The sequence below is a fragment of the Lipophrys pholis genome (genome assembly GCF_963383615.2).
Source record: "Lipophrys pholis genome assembly, chromosome: 22".
In the NCBI taxonomy this organism is placed as follows: domain Eukaryota; kingdom Metazoa; phylum Chordata; class Actinopteri; order Blenniiformes; family Blenniidae; genus Lipophrys; species Lipophrys pholis.
The window spans coordinates 12,990,678-13,004,900 of record NC_137644.1 but is presented as its reverse complement, the minus strand read 5'-3'; the positions used below and the strand labels follow the sequence as shown (position 1 = coordinate 13,004,900).

Genomic DNA, 14,223 nt, shown 5'->3' with positions numbered 1-14,223 from the left:
GTTAAGTTTGATTTGTTCTCTTTTGTTCTTGGCGGCTGCAGAACCCCCGGCCCTCGCTGGAAATGTGCTCGTGTATTTGTCCCGTCCAGGGTGCATCCTGGGATTGGCGCCAGCGGCCCGCGACCCTGCACAGGATGAAGCCGTATCGAAAATGAATTGACGGATGAACTTTGGATAGAATTTTATTTCCCTGAAGAAAATGAAGACATAACGCATCCATATCTGCCTTCTCAGTCTGTTCTCCCCGTGTGAGTTTTCTCTGTGTACTCGGGTGTAGCGGGATAGTACCCGTAGTGAGACTGTTGTGGGTTCAAAGCTGTGTGTAGTTTGTGTGGCTTTTCTCCAGGTACTTCACTGTCAAATACACGTTTGAGGTTAAATTCACGCCCTCAAGTTGGGAATGTAAGTGGTTTTTGCCCTTTGACGGACTTTGGGATCGGCTCCACCGCCCTGCTACACTGAACTGAACAGAATGGTATAAAGGACGGATTATATTTAACTTTTATTTTTAATTAATTTGACTACGGTAAATCGAAAATTGACGATGCCATACATTGCCACAATCTTAATTTCATCAGATTTTGATTTGTTGATAATCCTCTTTATTATTCTGACATAGGAACTTTGTTCAAGTGTGCAAAAGAATCTTCTGTCCTCCATGTTTCTCCTCAAATGGGTGAAAATCAAGTGTCACATCCAGCCTTTATTAAAGTCGAACTTGAAAGGGTTCAATCCTAAATTGCATATCAATATAAAACGGCATTAAAAAAAGAAAGAAATCATCTTTATATTGCAGGTAAAGGACTATAGCGACAGCAAAGCACAAGTCGGACATAACTAAATTTATTAGAAACCCGGGCAATTTCAAGTTCAGCAACATTTCTGGAGTTTATTTACACTCGCTCACTGGTTACGAGGTGACGCTAGTAATGCTTTTAAATCTTACTTTTCATCCAAAGTAAACTTGTGAGTTCTTGTAAGACTTTCAAATTAAGAAAAACAAAAAAGTTCTGGAAACTTTTCCAACTGTGTGTCGCCTGCGGAGTCCTTCTAATGTGAAAATCAGACTGCCGCATTACGGAAGAAAGTCATCATGGCGCTGAAGGACACGCGTCGATTATAGTGTCTCTGAATTATCAAGGCCAGATTGCAGTAGAGTCAATAAATTATGAAGGTCGCTCGGTGATAAAACATTGCTGGGATTACGGGGAGAAGTACTGAAAACGGTCAATAAATAAAAACAACCGTTGCTTCCTTCTGTACAGACTACCGCACATAGCCATACAGGGTGCATACAAAGCATCAACAGCATACTAAAATAATGAAAAATATACTATTGCAACAAAACATCCTCTGCATATGAGCAAAAAGGCTCATAAAGTTGAACTAAAGTCTAGAACCACAAACTGGAGCCATTATCATTGTTTATGTGAAGACATGCACGACTAATCCAAAGTCCCTTTTCACTGGTTTCTGACTGCAGCGTTGTGTGCTCTCAGTTCATGATCCTTTGTACAAGTGACCGGGGAGGTGGGGAGAACTTAAGCAGGGACAAAGAATATAGCTTGTGTGCTTTTCGAGTAACAGTCACAGAAAATAACCGCCGGCGTAGAGCGTCTGTCCAGAGGAGGGAGACAGTTCCCCCCCCGTTCTTGTGCATCTACAGCAGAACTGCCACTAACGTCTATTCAGTTACAGCAGCAAGCTTCATTTCCTATTGCAAATAACGGTACAAAATTCATCTGAATGCAGCCAATCCAGGTCCGGAAGACTAAATCATTTTGCTCGTCTCCAGCTTTTCTCGCTGATCGCTCTATGCCGCCGCCTCCTCTTTGGTCGTGTCTCCTGCAGGCGACTTCTCCTTCTCGGCTTCGGGGGGACTTTCAGTGTCGTCTTGAGGGGCCAGAGGATTCTCCTCTTTCGGAGACTTCGGAGCCTCGGCGGCGTCCGTTTTGCTGGGATCAGGATCTGGGGGATTTTCCGCCGGTTTTGAAGCGGCGGTCTCCTCCGCTTCCTTTGCCTCTTCTGCAGGAGGACTGTCTCCGTCCACAGCCGGTGCTACATCAGCCGTGTCCTTTTCACTCGGCTCCATCTCTTTCTTCTCCGTTTCTAACTTTTCCTCCTTTGCTGGTTCCGTTGCTTCCTCCGTCGCTTCCTTTGCCGCTTCCTCTGCTCCTTCCTTTGCTGCTTCCTCTGCTCCTTCCTTTGCTGCTTCCTCTGCCGCTTCCTTCACCGGAGCCAAATCTTCTTCCATCGGAGGGATTCCTTTCTCCGCGGGGCTTTCCGGCCTCTCGACAGCCGGAGCTGTGCCTTCCTCCATCATCTCCTCTTCGTCGATCTCGTCTTCCAAAGGAGGGATCATCTGTTCCTGCCTTCCTCCGGGGAAGAAGCGCTGTGGGTAGATGAGCATTAACTGCTCCTCAAAATAGTCCTCCAGGTACAATCCGGCACTCCCCACTTCCGAGGTTGACTAGGAAAAAAAGAGAAACATTCAGTCACTGCACAGACGTTTCTTTAATTTCTAAATTTCAAACCCTGAATTTAAATCGATTTCAATTCACTTTATCAACCGCTACAGAGCAGACTACTCAACATGAGACAAACAGAATTAGATTGCAGCTCATCCGCCCACATTGTTATTTTTTTGCACAGGGAAACGTGACCCCCACCTTGTAGTACTTTGCACAGTTGGAAAATATCAGCCTGACGTCGGCAACGAATCCCTCAGTGTTGCTGTATAAATCACCAGCCTCCATCTTTGACTCCAGCTTCTTCTTCACCATGGATAAATCCATCGGCGTCCTGATCAGCTCTTTGTACCTTTTGGTCTCCTGCATTGGGAAAAACAGTTCAGAACGTTAAGCACTTAAGATAAGAGATCACATCACGTGTGTCAAAACAATAAACATAATAGTTGAAAGCAAATGTAAAAATCTATTTCAACACGGCATTATGGAGATATACATTCACAGAAGCACAACATCTACAGGTCAAAGTGGATCTACGTTGACCTGGAATGATTTTCTTTGCCTTACCAGTGGAGCAGGAGCCTGCTGGAATTCAGTGCTGAAGTCATTACAGAACAGACGTAACAGCAGCCTCTCGCACTTCTATAGGAAAAAATAAATACATACAAAAATAGAAAGGAGTCATCTGATGGGACATAGTAGTATTTTCTGAATGATTCACAATGACAACAAGTCAATCCGCTCAGTGAACAAAGAGCAGAGCCTGGTGACTGAGAGGACTTTGTAAATGGAAACGGTGCTCAGAGACGATACCCTTCGATCAGCAGCGGAGAACGTCTCCGAGACTTGGACGTCCTTGTTGTTGCAGTTGTACTCCATCTCTGGAGATTCCAGGTCGCGGCAGAAGGAGCAGAACCACTCGCCGCTGCAGAAAAATAGAAACTTCGGATCAAGACCTGCGATAAACTTTAAGGATATGAAGTCTGTTCATATCAAGACAATTAGTATTTCTACAATTAATGGTTAAAGAAAGATGCACATGGACTAATAAATTGTACATCAGCCAGTCATCAGTTTTCAGGTAGTTTTCATGCTGGATGCCATAACTGGGACTCAAACCGGGGTCCCTCACACTCCAATGTACCACCATGCTTTACCAGCAATAATGAATAAATCTAAATTTACCAAGCAATTAACTATTAAACTCGTAATTACAGGCTTATAAACCAAAAACAATAAATAAATAACTTTTCCTCGACTATCTTGATACTCAATGAGTGTCTCTACATTAGTTTTTGGGTCCAACATTATTGCGCTCATCGTCATTAGCGGATTCTAACCTGGGGGACTCATTGAGGGTGGGAATGTGACAGGCCAGGTGAAACACTTTGGGACACTTGTCGCAGCAGAGCAGCTCTCCTCCGTTCTGGCACACGGCGCACCAGTCCTCGTTGGGATCCTCCTCTGGCTCCACTCTCTTCTCGGCCTCCGGCTGCGACGGGGGCGCAGGCTGCGCGGGGTCTTTGGGGTCGGGCTCGGGGGCCGGCTCGGGGGCGGGGCTCTTCTGCTGCTGCCGGGGTTTTGACTGCGTGCCGGTGCTGCTGTCCGGCAGACTGGAGCCGACGCTGGACTGCACCTGTAGGCCATGGACGAGGGAGAAGTGTGCAATTACGTACAAAACTTCAGCAAATGAAAATTAATGAATAAGTGAAGTGTATTCATTCTAACATCAGTAAACTTTTTTTATTGGGAATATATTTTACTCCCTATCCAAGAGGTTTCTGTGAAAGTAAATCTTCAAAACGTATGGCTCAAAATGACACAGCATTGGTATATTATAGATTTCATGACTCTTTACAGTCCTGGCAGTATTGCTGAGCTTAGTGCCCTCGGCGCTCCAACATTTGGCAAGAAAGAAAAAGAAATGTTGAGAATTGACAAAAATGTGTGTCCTTGGCTGTTTGACGAGCTTTTTACCTCAGTATTTATCAAACATATTCACACGCAGGCCTGAATGAAAACCAAGAGGATTCCATTTATATTAATACCAAACGTGATATTTGTAAGGAAGAAAAACACACTTTTATCCACTTTGGGGTGTATTAACTAGGGGGTTCAAGTTTCAGAGTGAGCGTGGCCTCGCACACCTGATTAGAGTTCAATTGAATGAAAAGGTAATTTCATTGTTTGAATATTAAACCGTGCGAGACGACACATTTCAAATGTCCCACTGACAAAATGCCGCCTGTGTTTTAAAATCCATAGACCATGTTGGCAGGTTAAACAGACATTAGACATGAAGGGCTTATCGACCTGACCCACTTTTGTTGCGGATTTTCTACGTCAAAAAAAAACAACTTCTACACGTCTGGGAATTCAGTGAACTCAGAAATGTGATAGCATTTATCACACAACTTGGTTGTGGTACATGCTGTCACCACAACACTATAGCACCACATGAAACGCGGACCGATATCACCCGAATGTCTCTCTTACAAAGTGAACTTCGTCTTCGTCCTCCGGCTCGTCTTTGATAACGATAATGGGGCCCGGCGATGCCCTTCGTCGTCGCTTGGCAGCGGGGGCTGATGACGGCTCCGTGATCTGCTTCCAGGACGTCGTCCTTCAACACAAAGATGAGCGCAGACGACCGAGACTATTATACATACGAGTCTGACGGAGGGTGTTTGGGCTTAACAGCGGATCAAGTTCTTCACATATTTCATGCTGCGAGTCCTTCCTGACACATCCTGAGGAGTTGGGGGTTGAGGGACTGGTTACCGTTTCAGATGTGGATTTATGGCAAATAAAAGCTTTTATCACAAGACGGTGTCGTGATTGTATTTATTCAGTGACAGTAAAGGTAGGGCCTTGTGCATAGATTAGGATTAGAATGTGCATTATATTTAATTGACCAAAGCAGACAAAACGTGTAGAAAAATATCAAAACTTGAAACAGATCAGGAGCATCAAGGCACTACGCAGCTTTTTATGAGGAACTATGAATACTGAGCCGGGGAAAATACATAAATTCACTCCTGCTGTAGCATCGAGTCTAACAACAAGTAGTAACAGCTGCCAACTTTGGCATACATGATGGTTTCGGGATGCTATAGTAACTCTGCCCCGACACACAAAGGGGACGTTACTTATATTAACGACATTGCACCTTTAAGTTACACTCTCACAACAGCAGGATTTACAATGTGGTCCTTTCTCACCCTGTGCTCCGGTCTGTGGAAGACGGCTTGGACATCGGCGAGTTCTGCCTTCCTTGGACTTGAGAAATGATGAGAACGAAAAAAGCATAACAGTAAAAGTCAATCGAAAAACTCCCTTTCACTCAAGTGAATATTCACACAGACGTAGAGCACAGACCCGTCACGTGATTGAGCGAGCTGGTTTTGTTTGCGGTCATGGCGGCGGAGCTGGAGGCGAAGCTGGGTTTGGGGATGGAGATGGTGATGGAGGGCACAGAAGTACCAGCTTCACTCCTCTTCAGGAACGATGGCTCAGGTATGCATCTCTGTGTGGGATGAGAACAAAGCAGAACATGATGAAGCGTGTGTGTGTGTGTGTGTGTGGAACGGACACATGCCGGACCGACCTCCGCTCCCACTCACCTGCTGCAGTGACGCCTGAGCGGCTGCGCTGGTGCTCAGCGGCTGGGGGAAACGGGAGGCACCTTGGGACACGTCGAGGGGTTTGAGGGGGAAGCTGGCTGTATTGATCAAATCTCTCAGAGTCTAGATGGAGGAGAAGTAACACAGTCAGTTAATTACAATTTTGTTAGCAGCTGTAGGTCATCGCACTGCGAGAAATCAAATCAGGCCGTGTGTGGTTCCTCTCACTGTTCGACAGAATACCACAGAAGGTGAAGTGATTATTTTCGTTTTTATGCCATTTGCTCCCCCCAAAGGATTTAATTAATGAATAGCTGTTGTATTAAACTTAAAGTTACAGTGAGAATCGGCTCAATTCGCATCTTAAACTCCTATTTCTGTTCAAACCTGTGCAGCAGAGCTGCAGCACAGTCACTACTCTGACACGTCACCACACACGTCTGCAGAATTTATTTCCAGTATGACAAGTTACAACACAGAAGTAAATCTAAGTCAAGAGCAATTTTAAATTCTGGCTGCGAGTCTGTGAAACACAACGAAGCTCCTTTGTTACACCCATTGTTTTAGTACTGAATGTGCTCGCTGAACGTTGCACACAACATAAAACAAAAGAGTGATGTCATGGGTGCAAACCAGATTCTCCTCGTCGTCCTTTATCATATTTATTAGTATTATCTCAAGTATGTGACGCCACCGTGGAAAGATTTTGCCTTCTATGCAACGACAATGATAAAAACATTCCAACTGAAATCTGCATCAGCTTACGTGGTTGGGTGGGAGGCCGCTGCTGTGGAGCATGGACGAGGGACTGCGAGGGTTATGGTGGGAACTCCCAAACCTTCTTCCGGGCTGGCCCAGGCCATGGGGGCCTTGCGAGGGGGAAGATCCTCCGTGGATGGGCCTGGTTGGGGGCGGCGGTCCGGGTGGTACGGGCGGGCCGGGAGGTCCGGGAAGCCTGACGTTCTGGTACCAGGACCAGTGGTTGGGATGCGGCTGCCTGTGGGGATGCTGAGAAATCTTGTCAACCTTAAACAGAGAAGTGGATGCATTAAATATTGATTGTGCTGTTGTCTTTCTATGGGACTGTTTTTTAAGTAAACTTCTATATTTTATTTTTTAATGTAGCTCTCCATGCATCCACATCTGGATATGAAACTGAGAAAACTTGTGACCTAAACTAATGTTTGGGATAAAAAAAAGAAGAGGCATCATATAAAATTAGATGCGTGTATCTGCCTCTTCTCTCAGCTTTACCGTCCCTCCGGCCCGCATGACCACCGTGGGGTCTGGTTTGATGCTTTTATCTTTCATTCAGAGCGCTGCTTGTGTTTTAAAAACTATCTTTGCAAAAAGAGGGGGAATAGTTTAGAGCATATCGAGTGTTAAATGTTAAATTGCAACAATTAAGTCATGATGTCTTTTTAATAATTTCACTATTTTGTTTTCTTTACCTAATTTGATCTGATATCACGATTATTACTTTAGCAGCTTGTGTCAAACATTTATTCTAAAAGAATGTAAAAATGAGTGTCTGTATGACTAGATGATGACCGTGGTAATGTTGGTATTTAAAAAAGAAAAAATTTACTGCTTCAACAAGTCTTACTGTTGCTTCTCAGTGTGACTGAAAACACCATCTTGTGGCGCAAATGGGTATTATTTTTGTACTAAACAGGCCAATTTGGATGATTTCTTTGAAGGTTATCCTAATTTATGCCAGATTAACCTATTTCATATTGTGCTTTTAAAATAGTCTATTTACCTGCATCTGCAGCTGAGCCAGAGTGCTTTGTCGTTGCTGAGCTGACATGGAGAGACCCCCAGAGGACAAATCTGCTCTGGGACCGGGCTGATGGTTGGTGATGGTGGGCCTTCCTGGTCCTCGTTCCACAACCAGAGACCCTGCGGGAAACAAGCAGCCGATCAGAGAGAAACTAACAGCTCCAAGAATACGGCAAAAAAAGAACAAATATTACATTTTTACATGTTGTACAAACATTTGCAAAGTGGATTTCTGGGTGATTGAAGCCCATGAGATACTAAGCCTTTTAATTATTTGCATTCAGTTTGTTTTTGATGACCGCCTCTGGAAATGATATGGTGTCAAGAGAGCTGATGCATTTATGATACTTCAATGCAACAACATATTAGGGAAAATAAACAAAATTTTTTTAATAAATGTCAAACAAAAGGCCTGTGAGCGAGAAGAGACGGTGAACGCAGCTCTGGGCAAACATACACAGTGATTAAGTTAGAGCAGGGACATGTCCCAAACCAAGCCTGGCCTGCTTGGATAAGCTAAAGAAAGTGAAACAAGTCCTTAAAATCCCCGTCTCGTGGTTCTGCTTCACTCGTCTCATGGCTCACCTGACGCGGCAGCACATTCTTGGAGCGAGTTGAAATCTGACCCGTCACGGTGATTACAAGGCGCCTGATTGCAACTATAGCACCACCAACTGTTCAATTGAAGGTATTTACCTTCCACTATTTCAATGAACTCATTTTGATGAGCACTGAAAGAAATACAACAAATAAAGAGTCTATGAGATGTGTTGGATTTGATTTTTATATAGATACCCCACTTCCTCTAATATGACTTTAGACTCCTCAATAAACGATTCATCCATCTTCTAGACCGCTTCATGCACAGTGCTGCAGCTGATCCCAGCCAACTGCACGCAAAGGAAGGTTACACCGGGTATCGGTTGTCCACCCAAAGACAGACAAGCACATCTACCGGCGGTTTTTGGACCGTCAGGAGAAACCTGAGAACATTGAGCAAACCTCCGCATGCAAACTCAACACAGACTGCTCCCTCAAAGCCCAGACTCAAACCAAGGAGGCAAGTCTGCCACCGCCTACAGAATATTGTTCACGCAATTTCAGTATAATCAGGAATATTTATACAGCAAATTATAATTAACTACAACAGACAAGGCAACCCCCCCTCCCCCTCCCCCACCCCTCTTTGTGATGCGAATAAGAAGCTCAATGATATTAATATGAAGCAAATGTCCCCTGACTGTTTTAAAATTAAATGCATTTTCAGATTGAGAGGATCAAATGCAAACAGTTTGATTCAATAGGGTCAATTTACAGAAATTAATTTAACTACTTATGACAAATTAGTCGATAAGATACGCCAACGGTGTTGATCTGATTGAGGCAGTGTTGGATTAGAGGGAAAAGAAGCGAGCTGTTTTTTGCAGTTGCAGGCTCAAAGTCCCCTGCCGACAGATTACCACCGGGGGTCCAGGACTTGGCCTAGGGACCCCCGGCGACTCTCCAGGTGCTGCGCTGCGGCAGCCCACTGCTCCAGGGACGTGGCATTTACGGTTAACTGGGAATAGGATGGCTTGAATGCAAAGAAGTGATTTCCACAAGCGATCAATAGAGTATCGGGGAGGGTTTTATCTCTGGTTTGTAAGACACACAATATGTCCGTTTCTCCTCACCACTTACCGAGGTCGACGTTTGAGGCCCAGAAGCCCGAGCGGCACTGGAAGCGAACGGAGCTCTGCGGCACGATGGAGGGATTACAGCTCGCTCTCATCAGGTAGTGGATCTGGTAGAGAATCTTCAAGAGGGAAAACAAAGTTGATTATTTTTCTTTAAACGGCTATCGCAGAATCTGTCTGAAGGTCTGATGTTGGAGGTCACCCACCAGCCTCTTGCAGTACAGGAGAGCCGTCCCACTCTGGCTCGCCGTGGCCCACTTGGTGAAGCTGATGACGTGATCCAGGTGCCTGCTCAGAGTGTTGACGTCCTCCTGCTGCTTTTTCAAACCCAACTCGTGGTCCTTCGTCAAAGCCTGGACGCAAAATATGTACACACTTAGCAAATAAATACAGACTCTCTCTGTGGTGGCTGTCAAAGTTTGAGAGCAAACATACCTCCAGCTGGTTGACCAGAATCTTTCCCTTCCTGTTGATCTCCATGATCAAGTTACAGATGGATTTCTTTATTTCGTTGGTTACGGCTTTCCGATTTTCTTCAACTTGCTGCAGTCTGTGAAAGGCGGCGACATCAAACAAATTCCATAAACTCCCCTCCCCGCACACATATTGAGGCGTAATACAAATTTAAACTAAGGTTGTAGAGAGTGAAAACACAAAACAGACAGATCTGCATTTTTACGCTATAAACTCTACATTTCTGTAATTCAGACTTCAACTTCTCGTCATATCGGGAGGATGAAAGCAGCAGCTTTACCCGGAGTTGATGCAGCCAGAAACGTCCTCAATGGCTTTTCTTTTCTCCTGCAACTGCTGCGTCATGGTCTCCAGATACTGCCTGTGGTTCCTGTATGCGTCCTCCAAAAACTGGTAGCTGCACACAAAAAAAAAAAACATTCATTATGGATTAACAGATTAACCCAGTCTCAAAGCATCTTTTTCAGCTATGTTTGGCATAAGTTCCTATTCTTGACTAGTGACACCAATTGACTTCATTTGCTCTGCTCACATATCTTGACTTTCCTTTTGACTCTCACCTCATCGAAACCTGAACGAGACGCAGACCAAACCAAGAAAAGAGCATAAACATTTTGCCGAATACTGAAAAGCTAATCAATGCCACACTTTACAATTTCTGACTTTGTTAAAAAATAAAACAGATTTGAAACTGAGTTTGGAAATTAAAAAAAAAAAAAAATCAGTATCTAACTTTTGACAGTTTCTTTTGAAACAGCCAACATTACACTTAATAAACTAATTTATCATAATGTTCAAAAGTTGTTGCATTTCAAAAACGCATTGTGTTTATATTGGGATAGTTACTTATACTGAGTCTACACTTTTGTTTTTAATCGCAAAATGTATCTCCCAGAGTCCTGATGTTGTATTTTTAATGGAACAACAACAAAAAAGACATTCTGATTATGATTCGTTATTTGTCAACATATTGAATGTCTGTGACACTGTGATCGAGATGGATGAGTTGTATTTGGTGCTATATAAATATAATTGAATCATCACACTATTTAATGAAGACACTAATTAAATATTTAGCACACGAGCAGTTGTGTGAATTTAGGGAAGCAAAGTATTGGGTTGATCGACGAATACCCAAACAAAATCTGCCACTTCACATCAAATAACCCTTATTTGCATAATGAAGATTGACCCAGACATACTTGTGATCCTTGTGCTTGAGGAGTTGACAGTCTCGACAGGTGAGCCGGTCGCACGTCTCGCAGAAGAGCTTCAGCGGCTCCTGCTTGTGGACGTCACAGAAGACGGGCTTCTGCGTGGATATGCCTAAAGCTTCTGGTGTAAACAAAGCCAGGTTGTGGGGAGACATGAAGAAGTTTATGATCGGCCTGTGTCAACTGATATTAACATGTTAACAAGTCAGAGACAGTTGGAGGCGCCAATAAATAAGTGATGACGACGGGATCAGAGTCCAGGTTTGGTTTTTGGGCCTACCGGGAGACATCTCCTCCTTCTGACGTATAGTGTGATCCCTGGTGAATTTGACTCTTTGGTGCGCCTCAATGCACGTCACGCACAGGAACTCCACGCACTCCACACAGTAACCCGTTGCTTCTGTATTGTCCTCACAGCTCATGCACACCTACAGAACAAGAACAAACAAGGGACGATGTAGCTGCAGGACGTTTTCCATCAGAACATCACAGTGGAGTGTCGAAGGATTCGCGAGGGGTGACCGACCTGGCTGGTTTTCTCCACAGTGCTGCTCGGCATCTCCGCGGAGTCTTTCACAAAGAAATTGTCCAACACGTCCATCTCACAGCAATCTTGTCTGCATTCAGGACATCGAATCGTCCCCACTGCAGCCGGAAAATAAGAACGTCAATTACTGAAAGCGTCACATTATCACAGTCTGTACACTCCTGTGATATCACATATTTAACGTTAGATTCGTGCTAATACAATACAAGGAATTTTTAATGATTTCAGCATCACAGTAATCTTTGATGCTATAATTCTTAAACATCTATAAGATCAAATTTGCACACCGAGTGTACTTCATTCACACACACTTGTTTGAGGAGTTGCTGATCTTGTTTCTTGTAGTTGTAGTTTCACAACAAAATAAAAGAAGGGCAACTCAATTTCAGTATGTTACCGAGAGACAAAGGAATTGCTGTGTTTCAACATTACATTGTTTTTTTTGGACAATTTCCAATAACATTTCGTATTCATAGAAACCAGAAGTCAATGTGTTCCTCTTCACATCTGGAAAGGTTATAAATAAATTCTATAATTTCAGCTAATGTCCTGCAAATATTAGCAGAAAGAGTTTCTTCAAGAATCTGACAGGCACATCAACTGTTCCAACAGACCAATCACTAACAGTCACACCTCTCTTGTCATTTCCACCACATTGCTAGTGATTTGCAGACGGAGGAACAAACTCGTGACACTGGTCAAGGTATCAAAATCCAAAGCAATTTTATCCACACATGAACGTCTGTCAGATCACTGTGAGGCAAGCGATCAACCATCCAGCAGGAGTACAAATACCTTCAACCCACATTCAACTTCAATTAAAATTCTGGTCCACTGAATGTGTCTTTTGGTGACCTCTTGAGGTTAAATGGTAACCTCACACCACCACACACCAGTGTCGATATGAGCGTGTGTGAATGAATATCTATCTGAACTAACCTTGTGATGGGACAGTGATTCATCACCCCCGTCAGCCCCGATTCGTATGCCTCTTTAGAGACTAAAAATTCAGCAAGAGTAGTTTCTAGACTTTGCTCCTGTTTCAATTTTACTGTTTTATTGCTTGCACGATGTTTTTCGGTTCCTATGTCTATTTATTTAAAGCACTTTGTTTTTTTGTAGTTGCTTTTAAGTGCCATATAAATAAAGGTGAACTGACCTGACTAGTAGCGTCTACTCATCATTTAATGATCCTTACGGTTGACAAGTTGTACCTTGGTTATTTATTTCATCGGTCAACACATTTCATCAGATTATTGTTATTAAGGAATTTAAGAACTAAGGGAGAAACTTGACCATCCAGGCGATTTAATTGAGAAGTATATAGTTTGTGTGTGTTTTTATTTTGACAAAAAATAAAATCAAAACAATGAAAACAAGCAGGAAAATGACTAGGAAGAAGCATATGCTTATTAAATGTCCTCTTGAGTCCACCTGTTTGGTGGCTCCGGGTAGGATTTCCTCATTCACATACCCATGGCTTAAAAAAACCCACAAAACAAAGTAAATAATCAGGATGTGAAAACAAAAAACACCCAGTGCATGTTCCACCCTTCTTCTTCCCTGTACCTTGTTAAGACTATGTGCTTGTATGTCTGAACTCGCTTCATGCTTTTATGGTATGAGGAAGAAGACAATCTCAATAATTAGTGTTTATCTGACACTGACACATCAGCCCGGGGTGTGTTTTATTGGAGTGGCTTCTTTTAAGCTCGTGTAAAGTTGAACTCACAGAGTTTGTTGTCCCCTGGGACTTGGGACTCACGTCTGGGATCGCCACTCCTGAAGGGGGCAGGAAGACACCTCTTGCAAAAAGAGTGCAGACACGGCAGCAGTTTGGGCTCTCTGTTGTGGAAGCTCAATTTACAGATCGGACAGGTGTCCATGAGCCCGAAAGTGCCTTGCTGCTTCAGTCTCTCGTCGCCTGCGGGCAAACTTTCCGCCTCATTCTCCACGATGATGACGACGTCGTCTTTCTCTGCACTTTCATCCATTTCTCCCCAAGCTGCTCCCCACTCAACTAATCAATACAAGCAGCGTCCCGGAGGGCAACAAAGGACAGGATGGATGTGACCGACCTTATGGTAGATAAGGACGGTTGTTGTGCATCACCGCATTAAAAACACCCGTCCTGCAGTGTGTTTGAAGCGGCTGAACAACAACGTTTACAGAAGCCTTTCTTTCCGTTCGTGAAGCTAAGTTAGCATGGTAGCCTATTCGGATTGCACAACTCGAAAAGACAATAAATCACACTTTTCCCTCGTTGTGGTGGGTTTTATCAGCACAGGCGAAGCAATAACCGCACACAGACACGTATGGGTTGGAAGTAGGCGGCGCACTTCGTGTCTGTAGGCTCTTTTTTCCAGGAGAAAAGCGACAGTCTGAGCTCAAAACACCGACCATGTATCGCCCACAATGCAGTGCGAGTTTTTCACAGCT

At 43.9% G+C, this 14,223-nt stretch overlaps 1 protein-coding gene across 2 annotated transcripts; it reads right to left on the bottom strand.

Moving 5' to 3' along the window:
• Window positions 1-165: 165 nt before the first annotated feature.
• On the bottom strand, window positions 166-14,223 carry trim24 (tripartite motif containing 24). 2 transcript variants are annotated; one of them, XM_080491741.1, is made up of 19 exons: window positions 13,517-14,223; window positions 11,764-11,882; window positions 11,518-11,665; window positions 11,226-11,358; window positions 10,304-10,420; window positions 9,985-10,099; window positions 9,756-9,902; window positions 9,554-9,668; window positions 7,854-7,993; window positions 6,857-7,117; window positions 6,092-6,214; window positions 5,847-5,994; window positions 5,690-5,747; window positions 4,965-5,091; window positions 3,809-4,104; window positions 3,282-3,393; window positions 3,036-3,110; window positions 2,670-2,831; window positions 166-2,470 (listed from the first exon to the last, which is right to left on the bottom strand). In XM_080491741.1, the coding sequence occupies exons 1-19, from the start codon at window positions 13,776-13,778 to the stop codon at window positions 1,814-1,816; spliced, it is 3,315 nt and encodes a 1,104-aa protein (XP_080347867.1). In that variant the 5' UTR covers window positions 13,779-14,223; the 3' UTR covers window positions 166-1,813. The 2 variants fall into 2 exon arrangements, with proteins under 2 accessions (XP_080347867.1, XP_080347868.1); XM_080491742.1 differs by having other exon boundaries at window positions 6,857-7,099; window positions 13,517-14,208.